The sequence below is a fragment of the Heptranchias perlo genome, chromosome 1 (assembly GCF_035084215.1).
Source record: "Heptranchias perlo isolate sHepPer1 chromosome 1, sHepPer1.hap1, whole genome shotgun sequence".
NCBI classification, from domain to species: Eukaryota; Metazoa; Chordata; class Chondrichthyes; order Hexanchiformes; family Hexanchidae; genus Heptranchias; species Heptranchias perlo.
This window is the reverse complement of record NC_090325.1, coordinates 72,399,195-72,420,611: the sequence shown is the minus strand read 5'-3', so window position 1 is coordinate 72,420,611 and position 21,417 is coordinate 72,399,195. Positions and strand designations below refer to the sequence as shown.

At 38.4% G+C, this 21,417-nt stretch overlaps 1 protein-coding gene across 2 annotated transcripts in view; it reads right to left on the bottom strand.

The window, feature by feature from the left end:
* cwc27 (CWC27 spliceosome associated cyclophilin) overlaps nucleotides 1–21,417 on the bottom strand; it is a 304,048-nt gene that overhangs the window by 211,640 nt on the left and 70,991 nt on the right. For both annotated transcript variants that reach the window (XM_067986629.1, XM_067986639.1), the window contains exon 10: nucleotides 19,235–19,386. In XM_067986629.1, the coding sequence (XP_067842730.1) occupies nucleotides 19,235–19,386 (152 nt within the window). The remainder of the gene's footprint in view (nucleotides 1–19,234; nucleotides 19,387–21,417) is intronic.

Here is a 21,417-nt window from a genome sequence, read left to right as displayed (position 1 = left end):
TTCATCATCTTTCTTTCCCCCATTCACGTATTCTTTCCAGTTATGCTTTTCTTTCTTTGCATTTCTCAATTTTCCAGAAAGGCATTTTAAAACACACTTCTCTTTTAATCTATTATTCTCCCAGTACTTTTACAACTACTTTATTGTAGTTTCTCCACCATACCTTTAAATTTCTTTCCTCATCATTCAATCTTACTGTCATTAATAACAAAGTGAAATAAATGAAAAATTGATGGTTTTTAGTGGAGCAATGAAGGGAGAAGGATTTCCAGGAGCTGGTGCCAGACAAAGACAGATCAAGTTTCTACATCTAATTTTGAACAAGTAACAAAGATGGCAACCCTGATTAAGAGGCCAGTCACCTCATGGTGAATTAAAAATAGTAATTTTTATAAAAATTATGTATGATTACTATTTCAGGATGAAGCCATTTAGGATGTTGTTGTGGAGTATCCCTTCAAATAAATGCAAAGAATAAAGAGAATAGGTAAATGAAAAAGATGAAAATAAACAGTGAGTTAGCATGCTGTCCTTTCCCCTCTGGGACCTGGCTTTCAAATCAGTTCAGACTGACGGGATGAAAGTCTCTTTCACTGAAAGAGTGTAAGGATCCTACATGGAATAAGAACATAAGAAATAGGAGCAGGGGTAGGCCATACGACCCCTTGAGCCTGCTCCGCCATTCAATAAGATCATAGCTGATCTTCGACCTCAACTCCACTTTCTCGCCCGATCCCCATATCCCTTGATTCCCCTAGAGTCCAAAAATCTATCGATCTCAGCCTTGAATATACTCAATGACTCAGTATCCACAGCCCTCTGGGATACAGAATTCCAAAGATTCACAACCCTCTCAGTGAAGGAATTTCTCCTCATCTCAGTACTAAATGACCAACCCCTTATCCTGAGACTATGCCCTCTAGTTCTTGACTCTCCAGTCAGGGGAAACTACCCTGCCATGCCCCCTCAGGATCTTGTATGTTTCAAAGAGATCATCTCTCATTCTTCTAAACTCCAGAGGGTGTATAGGCCCATTCTTCTCAATCTCTCCTCATTGGACAACCCTCTCATCCCAGGAATTAATCTAGTGAACCTTTGTTGCACCACCTCTAAGGCAAGTATATATTTCCTTAGCTGAGGAGACCAAAACTGTAACAGAATTCCAAGTGTGGTCTCACCAAAGCCCTGTAAATTGTAGCAAGACTTCCTTACTCTTGTACTCCAACCCCCTTGCAATAAACGCCAACATGCTATTTGCCTTCCTAATTGCTTGCTGTACCTGCAGGTTAACTTTCTGTGCTTTGTGTACAAAGACACCCAAATCTCTCCAACCACCAACATTTAATAGTTTTTCACCATTTAAAAAATACTCTGTTTTTCTATTCTTCCTACTAAAGGCTTGGGTAGACTCAACCCTACAGCCTTGGTCCAAACATGGACAAAAGAGCTGAATTCCAGAGGTGAGGTGAGAGTGACTGCCCTTGACATCAAGGCAGCATTTGACCGAGTGTGGCACCATGGAGCCCTAGTAAAATTGAAGTCAATGGGAATCAGGGGGAAAACTCTCCAGTGGCTGGAGTCATACCTAGCACAAAGGAAGATGGTAGTGGTTGTTGGAGGCCAAGCATCTCAGCCCCAGGGCATTGCTGCAGGAGTTCCTCAGGGCAGTGTCCTAGGCCCAACCATCTTCAGCTGCTTCATCAATGACCTTCCCTCCATCATAAGGTCAGAAATGGGGATGTTCGCTGATGACTGCACAGTGTTCAGTTCCATTCGCAACCCCTCAGATAATGAAGCAGTCCGAGCCCGCATGCAGCAAGACCTGGACAACATCCAGGCTTGGGCTGATAAGTGGCAAGTAACATTCGCGCCAGATAAGTGCCAGGCAATGACCATCTCCAACAAGAGAGTGTCTAACCACCTCCCCTTGACATTCAACGGCATTACCATCGCCGAATCCCCCACCATCAACATCCTGGGGGTCACCATTGACCAGAAACTTAACTGGACCAGCCATATAAATACTGTGGCTACGAGAGCAGGTCAGAGGCTGGGTATTCTGCGGCGAGTGACGGAATACTCTACACTTGCCTGGATGAGTGCAGCTCCAACAACACTCAAGAAGCTCGACACCATCCAAGATAAAGCAGCCCGCTTGATTGGCACCCCATCCACCACCCTAAACATTCACTCCCTTCACCACCGGCGCACTGTGGCTGCAGTGTGCACCATCCACAGGATGCACTGCAGCAACTCGCCAAGGCTTCTTCGACAGCACCTCCCAAACCCGCGACCTCTACCACCTAGAAGGACAAGGGCAGCAGGCGCATGGGAACAACACCACCTGCACGTTCCCCTCCAAGTCACACACCATCCCGACTTGGAAATATATCGCCGTTCCTTCATCGTCGCTGGGTCAAAATCCTGGAACTCCCTTCCTAACAGCACTGTGGAAGAACCGTCACCACACGGACTGCAGCGGTTCAAGAAGGCGGCTCACCACCACCTTCAATGCTGGTATGGGTGACCTAGACATCTCAACCTTAGTCAGCAGCCAGATCACAACTGTTTATTTGTGTATGATTTAACATTATGCAACTCCAGAATGGTTTTACTTGAGAGAACAGCCACTTGTTAACAACTAGTAGACAACTATCGATACATTTTGTAATGCCTGATTGTCAGTAGCTTATGAGACTATGGAGAGAAGTTTAAAAACACTCAAAAATGTTATAGTACAACATAAGGCTGTTTTACACCAAAACTCATTAAATAAAATTATAGCTTTTAGACTAATGGCCCTGCCAAACATCCTTACAATGTAGCAAAAGAATATGAAAGTGTAGTGGTTTATGGTACCATAGAAAATTGTGAATTTAAACAATCTGGTAATTTGTGGATGTCACCCATTTCCTGAGGGGGGAAATTAATTGTTCACCCATATATTTTCTATGTATCCTATGCTGTACTTTTAGAAAACACTTTGCCAGTCTGCTTTTCAGTTTGGAAATCAGACATGAATAAATATTGCTAGACTATTTTAGGCACATAATATTACTTTTTTCTTGTGAAAAAAGTTTGAAATTTATAACCACTATTAAAAGAAATAAATTCTAAACAATTAAATACAAAAATCCCGATTTAAATGTAGGCTCCGACAGACTATCATAGAATCATAGAAAAGTTACAGCACAGAAGGAGGCCATTCAGCCCATTGAGTCCGCGCCAGCTCTATGCAAGAGCAATCCAGCTAGTCCCACTCCCCCGCCCTATCCCCGTGACCCTGCAAAATTTTTCCTTTCAAGTACTTTTCTAGTTTCCTTTTGAAGGCCATGATTGAATCTGCCTCCACCATCCCCTCGGGCAGTGCAATCCAGATCCTAACCACTCGCTGTCTCATCGCTAAAAAGCGGCAAAGTTGCCAGAAAATAAAATAGCATAATGTTTTGGTTATCACACTTTTTATAAATAAAAGTGCTTTAATATAACTTAAGAAAGAACGTGTCAACTATAAACATATACATCAAATATAAAAAGGTCTTCATTCACTAAGGAGTTAACTAGTAGCTCTCCCATGACATTGCTCATAGGCTGTTTGGCAACAGGAGTGACTATAACAAATTTGTTAAAGCAATATATGATATGGCTAACTCAAAGTAAAAATATTATACCTTAAAATAAAAAATACCTTACGAATTAGATTCAGAAATATAAGCTTCGGAGATAAACTTTGGACCTGCTGTTGTAATACTATTTACATATCACTTTACTTGCTTAAATGAACATAACAAGGTTGTTGTTCCTTCCCCAAAACCTCTTATTCCTAGTTACTTTCATTCTTTATATTATTTGCTCTACCTCCCACAGTAGATTTGTAGTATTCCCTTAACATGCAAGTATAATACCTGTTAATTATTCCTCCCTCCTTCTTCAGTTATTTATAAGAGTATATGAGATATTTTCTCCCATTTACTTCCCATGGTGGATTTGTAGATTTTGCACAAGCTGTTGTTAGAGTAGCACTGCCCAAGGAAGATTTTCCATTGTCCCAATGACAAGCACCTGAACAGGTAAGCAGTCACCATGGTCTGCCATAATATCAGGGGACAGCAACAAATTGCCTCATAAGCACTCCCTCCCATCCAGGAGCAACATCACTTCCTTCAGCGATAGAAAAAACTCATCTCAAACACCAGATCAGATTTCTCTAACATAATGGCTTTAACTTTATGAAATGCTGGAAAAAATTAAATATTCTAATTTTTAATTTTTTTTGCGGTCAGTTTATATTTGCTAATTTCTACTTCATTGGATATTGTAGGTTCACAAGAGTAGGGTGAAAAGTGCAAGCCATACAATTCAGCTCTCTTTTACACACAGAATTTGATACAGGAGGTATAACTCCCTGGTCCTTTTCTACCTAGGTGTCATGCAACGTAGGTTATTATGGTGTACTATGAATATTGTAGTATTGCTGGAGCAGGGTGATAACTACATGAAGCCTCTTTCGCAGACAGAGAATCTGCCCACAGCAACTAGAAATCCCAAGGGCCAGATGAAATTTCCAATTCAAGCCCAGGCTCTGAACAGAAGGGCAGGCTAATGCAGAGGAAACTTATTTTAGACATTGAAGAAAACCAATTTTATGGATAAGGTTAGCAATTTTTTTCATAATTGTATATTTTTGTATGTTTATGTTGCAGATGTTATTTTTGTCTGTATGAGCTGACCTAAGGGAAGGAGGAAAATGGTGCCTGAAAACAGTGTGAAGAAATTATTTAAGCAATTTGATTGAGCAGTTTTGTGGTACTTGCTATTTCATGAATTGGAGCTTCGGGAGAAAAAAATAAGAGATTTGATTGCTTGGTTTTCTGCTGGTTACGTCTAATATTTTTTCTACTTTTGACACATTGGCATTTAGTCAATCAGATATATGCTTGGTAATGTGACAGAAAAGTAACAATCACAATTTTTTTGTCCTAAGATGTGATGCTTTTGAGATGTGATGTAACCTACTTGCACTAAATGCAATTCTTTTAATTACATAAATGATCAGAACTTAGGTCTCAGATTCTGTACCATACAGTGCATCCTATAACTAGTTCAATTCATGTCAGTTAATGAAACATTTGTTCAGTCATTCCCTCTGTATTGGAGAACAATTATATTGCTATTCCATGCCTCCCAGTGGTGAGCTTCAGAATGACAGAAGCCTAAAATTAGTTTTCTACTTAGCCTTGTAGAGAACCCATGACATGGACATGGCAGAAAACGACTTGCAAAACCGGTGGGAAAACTTTGCATCTTACACATTCACTAAGAATTTGGACATTTTTTACTTAGTGAAAATGTAGTAATTCTTTTAGTGAGGTCTGTAAAAATAAATGCATTAACTGTGCTTTCTTAAAATAAATCCAGTTTAACATTTAATTCCTGGTTAAGAATCTGGACATCTACTTCAACCATTAATTTCAGCTGTATTCAGAAAACCTACAATCTCTGCACTGCATTATTTTCTTAAAACAGCTGGTCGCACTCTTTTCTCCGAGACAGAAGGTTGTGGATCAAATCCCACAATGGATGTGAACACACTATCTAGGCTGAGGAAGGGCTGGCAGAAGTGCTATCTTTCAGATGAGACATTAAATCAAGGCTCTGCCTACCTAGTTGGATAGATGTAAAAGATCCCATGGCACTATTCAAAGAAGAGGTAGTTCTCCCAGTTTCCTTTACCAACACCAATCAAAAACAAATTTGTTATTTGCAGAAGCTAGAATGACACCTTTATGCCACAGACGTATGAAAGTCAAGATGTGGTCAGGCCAGAGCACTGTATAAAAAAGTGTTGCATTCTCCCATATACTCTGTGGCCTGTTCAATGTCGAGCTAAAGGATATCAGCTTCGTTTTTAGCACCAATTATCATCAAAGAGCATTCTCAGTTCAAATACAGCACAAATATCTATCATGATTACCTATACTTTGAAAAGAGCATTACAACCAATGGTAAAAAGCTTTACCATTGGTTGTAAAGCTCTTTGTGAAATCCTGAAGATGTAAACAGCACTATATACATGCAAGTTCTTTCTTATTGACTGTAAAGATCCTAGATAGTAAGAGTCAGAAAGCTATTCAACTATGGGAGACATCGCAGCCGAGTCCAATCTGTCCTCAGCAGACATCCAAAGCAGGAGTCACTGGATAGCAATCATATAAAGATGCGCAAATATAAAGTGTAGGCATATGCTTTTGTAAACATATTTTTCTTTCAAATAAAAACTATATTTTGTTTAGGATCCATTCAAACCTCTGACATAAGGTATGAATCACAACATTGACCTGAAGTGCAGTCATGTTATGCAACATCTCTTATAGATACAATAGCCATTGAGAAGCATTAATGAAAGTTGAATGAATTCAATCTAACAACATCTTAACCAAAAAAGAGATGCATGTTTTCCTATATTACAGCAGTGACTACACTTCAAGAAAGTACTTCATTGGCTAAGTGCTTTGGGACATCCTAAGTTCATGAAAGGCACTATAAAAGGCAAGTTCTATCTTTATATTTAGACACCCCAGAGAATGCAATCACTATGGTCTGACTACAGGTCTGCCCATTTTTCTTCTTTTTTCCCCCCAAGTATTGGAAAAACTGACAGGCAAAGGTATGTCATATGTTGCACCGTTTTCTTCACCTTCAGGAATAGGGTTGTAAACAAAAATGGAGATTTTGAATATACTTTTTCTCTTTTTGATACTCTATATGTGCCATCAACAAATTACTTAAGTAGGTAACATAATCCTTACCATATTTGATTACAGGAAACAGTACCCTAGTGCACAATGCCCTGAACTAGAATTATACAAAAACGGTATTTTAACAAAGTTGAAGAACCACATATTACAAAATAAGGCAATACACATGTGCATTTCTTACAGGCCTACATTACTGACAGTTCCATGCACAATATCTGAGTTCTCGGAGTTCTGATGAAAGGTCATGGGTCTGAAACGTTAATCCTGCTTCTCTCTCCACGGATGCTGCCTGGCCTGCTGAGTGTTTCCAGCATTTTCTATTTGTATTTCAGATTTCTAGCATCCTCAGTATTTTGCTTTTTTTTAAAATCATATAAATAACGTGTGAGTATGAGAGGAAAGGACTGCCATGCTACAATTAAAACCTTCCTGCTAAATGCTTTCAAATATAAATTTCAAAAATATATGTTGAACTCAGTGAAAGCAGGTGTGTGATGCTTTGAGATAATATCTTACTTTCCACAAAATTAATCCACTTTATAAATAGGACAATACACTCACACCTTCAACCAAATCAAATGTGCACTCACAGGTCATTTAAACATTTTTTTTCCAGGTGACTAGACGAGTGCAGTCTTACCTAAACACAGATTAAATGCTGCCAAACGGCAGCAGGATGAAGTACACCACAGCAACAATTAAGTCTTTGTCCCTGGCGCATATTATACCCAGTAACAGCGTATGATGCACAGCCAAGAAAAATCTCAGTACAGGGTTACAGTACTTACGCCCAAACAATCTATTCTGTGTTTAATATACTTCAGTCTGTCTGCCTTTAAATCACTGCCAATCATCTGCAAGGGCATGTTGTCTGGGTTTTTATATTTAACAGTGAACAAGTGCATTTGCAATTCAATTTGAACAGTAAAGCAATAATTTGTAAGTAGAGGTTCAAAGTGCAAAGTGTTAGGAAAATTATTAGTTTTTCTAAAGATACATATATTATTCAAATACATTTGAAATACAGTAATTCAAATGTAAATTAATAATATGTGAGGTAACATCAGTAGACACAGAAAATTAAAATTGCAAAAAGGCACCTCAGAATAAATCGTACAAGGCTTCAATCTAATAGAATTTAAAACGGAACCGAGTGTATTAAGAGAAAATCACATCTAGGGTAATCGAACCTGCTTAGCTGCAAGCATTATTGAAAATAGCGAAATATTTCATGTCTCAGTTTCTTCATTATTTTGATAACTTCTATAATTAGTGCATAAACACTTTAAATAGATCAATTTTGTGCATTACCAAAACAAGAATGTTATAAAGGATCATTTTTAATTGTGATCATAGAAAGTCACAGAAGGAGGCCATTTGGCCCATCATGTCCGTGCCGGCCAAAAAAGAGCTTTCCAGCTTAATCCCACTTTCCAGTATTTGGTCCATAGCCCATAGGTTACAGCACTTCAAGCGCACATCCAAGTACTTTTTAAATGAGTTGATGGTTTCTGGCCTCTACCACCCTGTCAGGCAGTGAGTTCCAGACCCCCACCACCCTCTGGGTGAAAAAATTTCTCCTCAGCTCCCCTCTAATCCTTCTACCAATTACTTTAAATCTATGCCCCCTGGTCACTGATCCCTCTGCTAAGGAAAATAGGTCCTCCCTATTCACTCTATCTAGTCCCATCATAATTTTATATACCTCAATTAAATCTCCCCTCAGCCTCCTTTGATCCAAAGAAAACAGCCCCAGCCTATCCAATTTTTTCTCATAACTAAAATTCTCCAGCCCTGGCAACATCCTCGTAAATCTACTCTGTACTCTCTCTAGTGCAATTACATCTTTCCTGTAATGTGTTGAATAGAACTGTACGCAGTACTCAAGCTGTGGCCTAACTAATGTTTTATAGAGTTCTGGCATAACCTCCCTGCTCTTATATACTATGCCTCAGCTAATAAAGGAAAGTATCTCGTATGCCTTTCAACCACCTTATCTACCTGTCCTGCTACCTTCAGGGATCTGTAAACATGCACGCCAAAGTCCCTCTGTTCCTCTACACTTCTCAGCATCCTCCCATTTATTGTGTACTCCCTTGCTTTATTTGACCTCCCCAAATGCATTACCGCACACTTCTCTGGATTGAATTACATTTGCCACTTTTCTGCCCATCTGACCAGTCCATTGATATCTTCCTGCAGTCTACAGCATTCTTCCTCACTATCAACCATACGGCAAACTTCTTGATAAAGCTTCCACATTCAAGTCCAAATCATTAATATATACCACAAAAAGCAAGGGACCTAGTACCGAGCCTTGCGGAACTCCACTGGAAACAGAATTCCAGTCACAAAAACACACGTCAACCATTACCTTTTGCTTCCTGCCACTGAGCCAATTTTGGATCCAACTAACCACTTTCCCTTGGATCCCATGGGCTTTTACTCTTTTGACCAGTCTGCCATGTGGGACCTTGTCAAAAGCCTTGCTAAAATCCATGTACACTACATCAAACGAGTTACCCTCATCAAGCCTCCTTGTTACCAGCTCAAAAAATTAAATCAAGTTAGTCAGACACGACCTTCCCTTAGTAAATCTATGCTGACTGTCCTTGATTAACCTGTGCCTTTCTAAATGACGATTTATGCTGTCCCTCAGAAATGATTCCAATAATTTGCCCACCACTGAAGTTAGACTGAAAGGCCGAGTAATTATAGGCCAATCTCTTTCTCCCTTTTTAAACAATGGTACAACGTTAACAGTCCTCCAATCCTGCGGCACCACGCCTGTAGCCAGGGAAGATTGGAAAATGATGGTCAGAGCCTCCGCTATTTCCTTCCTTGCTTCTCTTAATAGCCTGGGATACATTTCATCCGAGACTGGCGATTTATCTACTATCAAAGATGCTAAACCCCTTAATACTTCCTCTCTCACTATGTTTATCCCATCCAATATTTCACACTCCTTCTCCTCCTGAACTACAATCTCCACATCATCCCCCTCTTTTGTGAAGACAGATGCAAAGTATTCATTAAGAACCAGTGATTTTGTGATTTTTTTTACAAAATCTCCTGATCTCTCTGGGGATTTGCTAAAGTCAGGGGAGAACAAAATAACTAACTATTTTTACAATTTCTAATCAAAAACCAAGCTTGTCTACTTGCAACCAGAAAAAAAGACATTTTATATAAACATAAATTTATCAATTTCCTGTGTCTGAATGTCAAGGAATGAAAGGAAATATAAAAGAGTTATATACAGCTATGTTAACATTTTTTATTTGGTTTGCAGAACAACTTAAACAAAATTATGCTCCCTGTATAATAATGCACATTAATCCAGTAACAAAAGAAGAATGTATTATGTTACCAGTCATGAAAAAAGTTATACTCTTCCTAGTCTTTCCTTCTTTAAGCTACGCTGTCGTAGCTGCATATGTTAGTTAACAAAAAAAATTGAATGTTATTTTTAAATAGAGGGCCAAATTTTGCTGAATAAATAATGGCGTCTGAACGAAGTACGCCGTTATTAATGCGCAAATCGGCCAGCAACTTTTAGCAGGGAAGAGATACCCCGTGAATTGAGAATTGCCACAAGTTGCTGGATGATTTGTGCCATTCTACCGTTAGCTTCGCGAAAGCGGCATCTCGCCCTTAACCTCCTTGTGATTTTCATGAAGTTGCTGCATTTGTACATTAATTGCCCATTAAACTCGCCACAGAAAGTCTTGTAATTGACAGTGTGAGTTCCTTTTTAACAATGTGATAATTGTTAATAACTGCCAATCAACCTCTGTTGCCCAGAAAGTAAACAATTATAAGTGTAGTCTCATTCCTTCAGGTTGTGAATTGTTTTAGATTTTAAAAAAGTCAAATATTATTTTTTTTTCTTACTTTTCCTTTCTGTCTCTTTTTTCTCTCTCTTAATCCAATCTTTTGTTCCCTTTCCTTATTTCTCTTTCTGTACCTGATTTGACATTGAATTCATCCACTGTAATTCGCCCTCCTTCTAAGTCCTTCCTCTGATTATTTCTCAATTCTTAAATCTCATTGGTTAAGGAGATACACTGTTTGTCCTATTATTCACCAAGGTCCCAGATGCCCTACTGCCCTCACTGTGCCATTATCAGCTCACACTTCCAGTGACCTTATGGGCAATTTTTTTTTGCACAAACAAATCTAACTAATGAGGCACGCCACAAGATGCCCCGCTCCAGCAAAATCTGGCCCAGAATGTATAATAAAAACAAATGTTCAGCAGTCTGCTAAAATAATTAATAAATCTTTGAGGTGCAACTTAGGATATCAGAACAGTTTATTTGAATCTGTGCCCTGTAACTTACTGTTCAATATCAATTATCTTATATAAACAAGAGTACTCACTAACAGTTCATCTAAGGTCATTATCCTGAGCATTAATTTGGTTGTAGGCCCCTCTCAAGACACCTACTGTAAAGCAAATCCACTTTATTTTTTGAAAATGTACTCTTTTTTTCTCTTATTAAATGCAGTCACTTCATCCACCCAAATCACAATTCAAACATCCCAGGGCTGCTGGGTGAGAAAGTAAGCCCAGAGACACATGAAGTAGCAAATTTGCTAAGGGACAAAGGTGAGCAAACTGTAGGCTACAGGTGACGCTGGGCCATATGACTATCACGTGTTATATATAATCTTACTGTTTCACCAATGTATAGTTATCCTTCAGTGCCTGTTAAATTTTCCAAATCTCCGCCAATGCTACTTTGAACTAACTGTTATGAGTTCTGTGAGAGAAGAACAAATGGACTTCTCAAACAACCCAATTGAGAATAGGAACGCAACAGCAAGAAAATTACACAACCAATACATTTAAATGCTTAATTCAATAGGAAGCAGCAGTTGTGAAATTAGGTAACACCTACATAACAAAACGATCTTCTTAATTCATCCTCCCAAATACCAGATACCCCATTAAAATTAGATCAGTTTATGCATTTTTTTTGTATACATTCAATGCGATAGCTGTAAATAATCTGTAAAAATATCCCAAAATAAAGGTTGTGTAGCCATGCATGGATAGTTAAGTCTATCCGGTAAGAGGCTTTATTGCAGAATGTGAAATTTCCACCTTTATTAACATTACATCATTTAAAAATATATAGTATTCCTGATATTAAGAAAATAAATGGCATTCATTTTGTTAAATATTAAAACCATATGAAATTATTCTTTAAAATGATAGTTAGTTTTCACCTCTTTTCCCACAAATAAAGTTATCAGAAATGTTCAACACAACGAGATAAACATTTGGAAATGAAAACACAAGGATACAAAATCAAACTAAGGCAGCCAAAAGAAAATTTGCATTAGGAGTACCCTGTTTTGATTTTCCCTCAAAAATAAAATAACAAAGATGGTATAATTTAGTTGGCGATTAAAAGTCAGAACTGATCGGAATATGATTTCAAGTGCTTTGCACCTTATCCTGAACTGAAGTTTTGGTGTTAGAAGTATACATCATGGATGTTATATCTATATAAATAAAGGTCTTGCAGCTAGCTCATGTCCATCACATCACACCTTTAAAAAGCAATGTTTTAAAACGGTTCTACCAACCTGTCCTCAAAATCTTAAATGATCTCTGATGAGACAGAAGTGGAGGATAAGGGGTAAGAAGAGAGAGAGAGAGAAATAAGATAAGAACAGAATTAGTGGAGGAGGGATAGGAAGACAAACGAAGAGAAGAAAGGGAGCTGCGTATAAGAATTTTGCAGATTTACCAGTATCCTTAGCTAGACAGATACAAGAGGCTCTGGGCCTTGGCCCAAAAAAATTATAACTATTAAATTAGATAGTTTTTAGGTATATTTATCAATGGTGGATATGTTCCTCAAGCGAGCCATGAGTATAAAAATATAAAAACAAAATAAATTTCTCTCGAGCTTTAGGATTTTACTTCAACAAAATACCAATCCCTCCAAGAGATGAAGGACTCATACTTACCTGTGCTTGTCCCCTTTCTCTTCTCCCTCCAATGTTCCAAACCCTGCTTCTTCCCAGTTGTAGCCCTCCTTCAAATCCTTTCTGTCCTGCCGATCGGTGGCAAAGTGCAGTGGAAAAGAAAGGTTTTGCAGTTTTTGAAAGCGGTGGGGGGGGGGGGGGGGTGGTGGTGCGGTGGAAATGTGGAGTGAAAGAAGCAGATAGTCCAGTTGAGTGTAATGACTGAAGAAACAGGCACTAATGGTGATGCAGAGAACAAGGAATAACAGGTGTGGAGAGTGTATACAGTGATGTAAGGCTGGAAAGAAATACACACTTGCATTTATATAGCATCTTCCATGTCTTCAGGACATACCAAAGCACTTCACAGCCAATGAAATACTTTTGAAGTGTAGTCACTGTTGTAATGCAGGCAAACGTAGCAACCAATCTGCACACAGCGAAGTCCCACAAACAACAAATGAGATAATGACCAGTTAATCTGTTTTTGGTGGCGTTGATTCAGGAATAAATGTTGGCAGGACATCAAAAGAACTCACTGCTCTTCTTCAAATAGTGCCATGGAATCTTTTACGTCCACCTGAACAGGATGGCAGGGCTTCAGTTTAACGCCTCATTAAAAGATGGAAGCGATCACTAAGACAGGGTAAGGAAAAGCCATAGCGCAATTTGAAAGTGAGATAACGTCAGGCATTCATTATTTCTGATATTATTATGTAAAGCTAAATTGTATCGATTGAAAATTAGAGTTCTTTGAGGAAATAACGAGCAGGGTGGATAAAGGGGAACCAGTAGATGTAGTATATTTGGATTTCCAAAAGGCATTCGATAAGGTGCCACATAAAAGGTTACTGCACAAGGTAAGAGCGCATGGTTTTGGGGGTAATATATTAGTATGGATAGAGAATTGGCTAACCAATGGAAAACAGAGAGTGGGGATAAAGTGGTCATATATCTATATCAATGACTTGGATGAAGGAAGCGAGTGTACTGTGGCCAAATTTACTGATGATATAAAGATAGGTGGAAAAGTAAGTTGTGAGAAGGACACAAAGTATCTGAAAAAGGATATAGAAAAGGTGGGCAAAAATTTGGCAGATGGAGTATAATGTGGGAAAATGTGAAGTCATCCACTTTGGTAGGAAGAATAAAAAAGCAAAATATTACATAAATGAAGAAAGACTACAGAATGCTGCAGTACAGAGGGATTTGGGTGTCCTCATACAAGAAACACAAAAAGTTAGCATTCAGGTGCAGCAGACAATTGGGAAGGCAAATGGAATATTGGCCTTTATTTCTGGGGGGCTGGAGTACAAAAGCAGGGAAGTCTTGCTACAACTGTACAGGGTGCTGGTGAGACCACACCTGGAGTACTGCATACAGTTTTGGTCCCCTTATTTAAGAAAGGATATACTTACATTGGAGGCGGTTCAGAGAAGGTTCACTAGGTTGATTCTGGGTATGGAAGGGTTTTCTTATGAGGAAAGATTGAGCAGGTTGGGCCCATATTCACTGGAGTTTAGAAGAATGAGAGGAGATCTTATTGAAACATATAAGATTCTGAGGGGGCTTGACAGGGTAAATGTTGAGAGGATGTTTCCCCTCATCGGGGAATCTAGAACTAGGGGGAATGGTCTCAGAATAAGGGGTCGCCCATTTTAAAACGGAGATAAGGAAAAATTTCTTCTCTCAGGGTTGTGAACCTTTGGAATTCTTTTCCCCAAAGAGCGGTGGAGGCTGAGTCATTGAATATATTCAAGGCTGAGTTAGACAAATTTTTGATCAGCAAGGGAGTCAAAGGATATGGGGAACAGGTGGTGGCCTACTCCTGCTCCTATCTCTTAGGTTCTTACATCAACTCTGACCATACCTATTGTTTTGTATGTTTCATCTTACTGTGGAATAAGGCGGCTGATTATTCTAACCAAACCTCATTTCATCTAGTGTAAACTAGGTCTGCCTTTGGATAGATTAAAGTAACATACATGAAAAAGGTATGGGTATCCGGTTCAAGTCACGGGGTTCGGGGCGGGGGGGTAGTGGTTATTCTGCTACTACACAAGTAGAAATTGGGCAGGGTGAGTGAACTCCAATAAAAGTAAGATGCAAAGATTATTACAGCAGGGACTGAAGTCACTGAACCCGTGAAGATATCTACCGCAGACCTAAATTTGTAACAGTATCACTCTGACTGGCAGCTTTTTTCATTGCTTCTGTCTCATTTAATCTGTCAATCTCCTCACCTCTGTCCTTTTTCTTTGTATGGCTACATGTAGCTCTCATACATGTTTCTTTACTGATGGGCTCAATACCCATCTTCCACCTTTTTAAACCTTCCTCCCCTACATCCGTTCCATTACCAAGACAACTTTCTTCGACTTTTGCAACATTGCCCTCCTCCACCATTTCCTCTTCCACACCATCACTGAAACCATAGCCATGTCTTAATCACCAAGGCTTAAGCTGGGAAGGGTTTCCTAACCGCCTTCCCCACCTCAACTATCCACATGTTGCAGCTCTCTCAACATGCCTATGTTCTTACCCATACAAATTCCCACATTTTTTAAAAACATTCCTTCTCAGGAAGTGGGCATCGCTGGCAATTTATTGCCCATCCCTAATTTCCCTTCGAGAAGATGATGGCACGCCTTCTTCTTGAACTGTTACAGTCCGTGTGGTGAAGGTGCTCTCACAATGCTGTTGGGTAAGGAGTTCCAGGATTTTGACCCTCGATGATAAAGAAACAGTGAGTGATGTATGTCCAAGTCAGGATGGTGTGTGACTTGATGGGGAACTTGGAGTTAATAGTGTTCCTATGCACTTTCTCCCCTTGTCCTGTTAGGTGGTGGAGATCACGGGTTTGGGAGGTGCTACCGAAGCCTTGGCGAATTGCTGTAGTGCATCCACCACATTGGAGGTGGATGTTTAGGCTAGTGGATAAGGTGCTGATCAAGTGGATTGCTTTTTCCTGAATGGTGTTGAGCTTCTTGAGTATTGTTGCAGCTGCACCCATCCAGGGAAGTGGATCACACACCTGACTTGTGCCTTGTAGGTGGTCAAGAGGGGAACCACTCACTGCAGAATATCCAGTCTCTGATTGAAAGTAACATTTGTGCCTGATCTAGTTGTCAAGGATTTATGTGATTAGTCCAGTTGAGTTTCTGGTCAATGATGACCCCCCAGGATGTTGATGGGGACTTGGTGATTGTAATGCCATTTAATGTCAAGGGGAGGTGGTTAGGCTCGCTCTTGATGGAGATGGTCTGGTTCTCTCTTGTTGGAGATGGTCGTTGCCTTACACTTGTGTAGCAAACGTTACTTCCAATCCCAAAAGTACAGTATAGTGCAACAGAAGTATAAATGCCAGTTAGTGCAAGAAGAGGAACTGTAACTCATTACCCATGCAAGTACCTTCTAAAGAATAAAATTGTAGGAATATTCTGGTTTCTTTTATAAATTTTACCATTGAAGGTAATTATTTATTTTAATTCACTAATACTACATTAGGACATGGCAAAAAAGCTGCAGATTTCATCCCACTACTTAGCAATGTTGTAAGATTTCAACAACATATCATTAAAGGGCAGCATATAAAATTTTGGATATTTTTCACAATCATACAGGCGCCTTGTATAAAAAAATAAGCTCTTGCATCAGCAAAACATCGCCTCAGTGGTGGCATTACCCTGCCATTCATTTTAATTTAAGCAAAAAGAATTTTTTGGTCAAAGACTAAAGCTCGGGAGGTGACCACTTGCATCACTTTTGGCAAGTATAGCCATTCCACTTTCACGTTCAAGTGAAAACACACTGGTGCACCCAAAAATAGCCCAAAGGCTGTAATCTGTAGCTTTGAATAATTTTTGAAGTGTAGTGGTACACTAACTTTACAGTCTGTGTTAAAATCAACTACAGAAATAAAAATTGACTCCAATATGGTTTCCTAGTGAGCAAAAGTTGCAAGATTATGTCATATAACTACTGCTGTTGCTATCAAATTATTGGGCTGCTTTTAACAATGTCAGTATTTTCCCTTAAAAAAGGCTGACAAAGCAGAACAATTTCCAATGTTTTTCCAAGCAGTTTTGGTAATATATATTCTAAAAGCCCAACTACTTATAAGTTTTATTTTAGACTGATTTACGAAAGCACTTTCTCTTCTTTTTAAAGTCCAAGTAGGAATAGATATGACTTTAAGTTGTTTCAGGATATTATAAATCTATCCTTCAATTACTCCAAAGCTCAATATTTACATAATGAATTGTATATGTACCTCAAACACTACACATGCTCAGCATTTAAATAAGGCAACATTGGCAGTAAACTGCCTATTAGTCTTTTCCCATGACCAAAATATGTAAATCTGTAATACATTTTCCTGGAACAGGTAGCTACCAAAGAAAATGGCCTTTAAACTTTTCTATTTAAAATACAAATACCTGTGAACCATAGGCTGCTCCATAAAAGTGAAAGTGAAACATCAGTAGACTTATTCACTAACATATTTCCCATGCAAAATAGCTACAAATTAGTGATGATCCACTAAAACTTGAAATACAAGATAATTTGTTAATGTTTCGACATCAACAAGTTAGAAGCATAAAATATTAACGTTTTCTACTGTGAATCGTCTATTCATAAGTAAACAGAAACAACAGGCATATTATAATTTATAAGCTCAAAAAAACTTGTAAACAGCATGAGATTCATAACTCTTACATCATTGACAGCTGTATATCAAGAGTGGAGTCACTTCATTTGTAAAAGCTAAGCACATTCAAATGTTTTCTGCTCAATTTTAGAACGCTAAAAAGATGCAGACAGTAAGAGTGACGAGATTAGTAAGTATGATAACAGCCTGTGACCAACAGCATTGGGCTACATGATGATGAGCGCAATCCACAGGCTCTTTAGGTTCATTAGAATTGGATTGGGATCTAGGTTCTGCAGAAAAAGTTCTCCTTTCCAAGACCTTGAGTATCCTCATTCATCCATGGCTATACTCATTGCAACATCATATCTATGATATCCAAGGCGTGCAGAGTCTCACTACATTCTGAGCAATTAATTTCATATTCCATATATGCCCCAATATTATTGTGCATCCAAATGTAAAATTTTCTAATGGTCAAAATATAGTTAAGCTACTACTAGTTTTATCTGTGGGTTTTTAAAATAAGGATCAAGTAAAAGCTTCTTCCACAGCAGTATTCATCTAAAATAGACTGTTTCAAAGTTGACTGCACAAAAAACTACTGAGGCTAAATGGCTGTAATCCACTGCAAATGATTGAGAATCCATATGTATTCAAGAAAATCTCTGAATCGGACTTTGCTAGTAAGTAAACACTATCATAGACACATTGGTCATTACTACAATTTATGGGATTATTACTATATATACTTAAGATCATTCATATCTTTTCCCAAGTAAGAACAGTTTGTTATTTATTGTAGAATTTAAATACACTCTGCTAACATTTTAAAGCTAGCTCAACTGAGAACCAGACCACAATACTTCACTCACTTGCCAACTTTTCACACATTTGGCTCCTCACCATGTTGAATCAAATAAGTTGCTAAATTATGTACGCTTACTTGATGGTTTATGCACGTTTTCTGCCATCCTAATTTAGTATTTAAAAATAAAATTTAAAATAATTGTTTTTCTGATTACAGATAAACCGGAGTCAGCATTAACCTCGTGCCACATCTTCCCCAAGATTTTCTTGTTCATTAAAAGGTTTCTAGAGTTATCCAATATTATCATGGACACGACCAACATGGAAAAGAACACACTACATTGAAGACAAAGGCCAATTTTCTAATAACTATCCCCGAAATGTAATACCAAGAGGAATTTAAAATAAATATTTTCCCACTGCAAATATAACCTAATGTAGGGTGTGCGGTACTTGAAATTGCCAAGTAAACAGTTGAACAAATAGTACAGTAACTTTAGAGAAAAAGAACTGAGGAAAAACTGATAAAACATTCTATATTTGTTAACAAGAAAAAGGTGTAAAGAGCGAAATTCTCAAAATATAAAGGTAAACTACAACATTTCTAGCCAGCGTCCAGTAGCTGGATAGTGAAGGCATATGAGGGTGGAGAATTCTAACTACAAGGAAGATAGTCATGTTAGAAATTTTAATTTGGAAGAAAAATCCCATCTAAAAAAGCTGAGAATTTTGGTTCACTAATAAAAGAATCTTTGTTGCATCCATAATTACAATATACTCCTTAACCACTGCCAGGTTGAAAAGCAATGGAATCTGCATCATGTTAACAAGATTGATCAATCTTTCTTCAAAAGCTGTCGTGTAAAATACAAGCAATCTTAAAGATGAAAAGACACGTATCAATACATCATTCAGCTCTGCACAAATTTCATCACTAGATTTATGATCAGCTGTAATCTTAGACTGAATACAGTATTTCAGATGTAACATAAATTTTACAAAAATGAAAACTGATTAAAAATGCTGCACTGACCTGCGGCTGAGTTTCTTTTTCTCATCATCATCATCATCATCATCTTCTCTGAGCTGAGGCTTAACATCCTCATTTTTATCTTTCTTCAATTTCTTAGCAATTTGTTCTTTCATTTGTTCCCACTCTTCACTGCCAGATTCATCATCCTCCTCCTGGAAAAGCAATTGTTTTCTTAATTTTGTTTTCTACATTTGTAAAATTGCTGTAAAATAGTTGGCTTCTAATCCAAACTTTAATGTCAATCACATACTTATATGCTGGTTTCAGGCTGTGACTTGATTTACACGGACTGCCTAGATCAAGCCAGTTATACACTTATACTCAAAATTCTGTTTTGGAATGTATAGGCTTCTCGTCTGCAGATTTAGTCAATGTGTTGCAAAGTGTACTTACGCCAAAATATATATCTTTAAACAAAAGATTTGGTCAGTGGGAGAGTGGCATTAAAGCAAATAGCTATTACCTATGAGGCCGCTTTCCCTTGCTTTCTTTAGTAGAGAGCCAGTGTTCCTTGTTGGGGCTGTTACAGGGCCAATGGATGAAGACCTGTATTTTGAACAGCCTCTGGGACTTAAAAAGTCAGGTCCAGGATGCCACTGTGGGCACAGAGTTGACCTCCATTACACTGATAGACTACCACTGGCTGGACTGCGATGCTGCTTATGACACATTGCCAATGTAAAGGTACCACAAATGTTCACAGTACAAGCACACAACTGAGGGATTTTGAAATCAATGCATTGGAGGATGGGAAACCAATGGGGTCAGTGAGGAAATGGGCGATAGGAGTTAATCCAGAATAGGTAGAGTTTTGGAGGAGTTGGTGCTCTTCTGTCTATGGCTTCGTCCATTCAATCTTGGCAACCATCTCCAGCCCTACACCAAACATACATCCTCTGCGCTTCCATCTCTGGCCTCTCTCACCACTTCAGTATCAGTCAGAGCTTTAACCCATTATGGCATAACTCTGGTAATCAGTTCCGATGAGTGAGTGTGTTGTGTCAGTGTCTCACTGGCTCATTTCATTGATGATGTTCAGCATTAAATGCTTTCTTTCACTCACTGTCAACATGTAGAAGCCACTGCATGTCACATTTGCCCGGATTTGTTTTACACGGAATGGAGCCTAAAGCTAATACTAACTGACTGTGCTCATTCACACTACCACATTCCAACAGAATTACTCGTAACAATAAATCAATCCATGATTCCTTTACTAAATAAAAATCACCAAGTTTTGGAAAGGTAAGAGGTTGCGCTCTAACAATGGGCAGGTCCCTCAAAAATTAGGCCTTAGGGACAAAGGTTAATAGGATTTACAGTTGGTAAGGTGATTTTTTTTTGCAAATTTTCAATGTTGTGTTAGCTGCATTAAAAATTGTATTTTTTGCCTGCAACTAGCTGGCTCACTAAGGGGAGAAAATGTGGATAAAACATCTTCAAAAAAGTGTTTGAGCGATTTGATTGATTCAACTTCTTTCACTCATTGGAAAATTTGTCTGACTGTTCATTGAAGATTGTTTATTTCCTTAGTTCCTCAGCAGCTTTTCTTTGGAAGTTTAGCTACCTGCTTTTCTTACTGGAGTTGTATAGCCTGTTCCAATTGTGCTTTGTAGCTGATGTATAAATACAAAATCTGAGCTAATCAGGTACAAATGTGACACTGTTTCCAAATATCATAAGAGTCTCAGCTAAGATGTTACAGAGGAAGTGTGCGTACAGACTTTCTAATATAATAATTTGTAAATCTCTCATGGCCTTGTTCATGGTCTGCCAGAGGTTATGCTTTATGTTACATAATATATATTATATTAGCAGGGCCACTGATTTACAGGGATTGAATAAGTGAAATGGTGATTTTTTTTACAAAATATTATGAGACTGTTAGCTGTGTTTTCTGGTTTGAAATAAGTGATTATGTCCATATCTTCATGGAAATTGTAAATCAATGGCTTTTATTATTATAGTTTGATTGTTTACCTATGTAATCAATTTACTATCTTGCCTTTTTCAATAAAAGTGCAGAATACAAGAAGATGGTAGGGAAGATGTTCTAGCTTGTAGATGGATAGGAGGCACTTAAAATTACTGGGGAGGGGAAGAGAGGTCATGTAGTTTATTGCTGTTTTGAGGGTGTTCCAAGGTTCTGAACGCAGTGAGAGAAGGCTGGTGGGGTGTGGGAG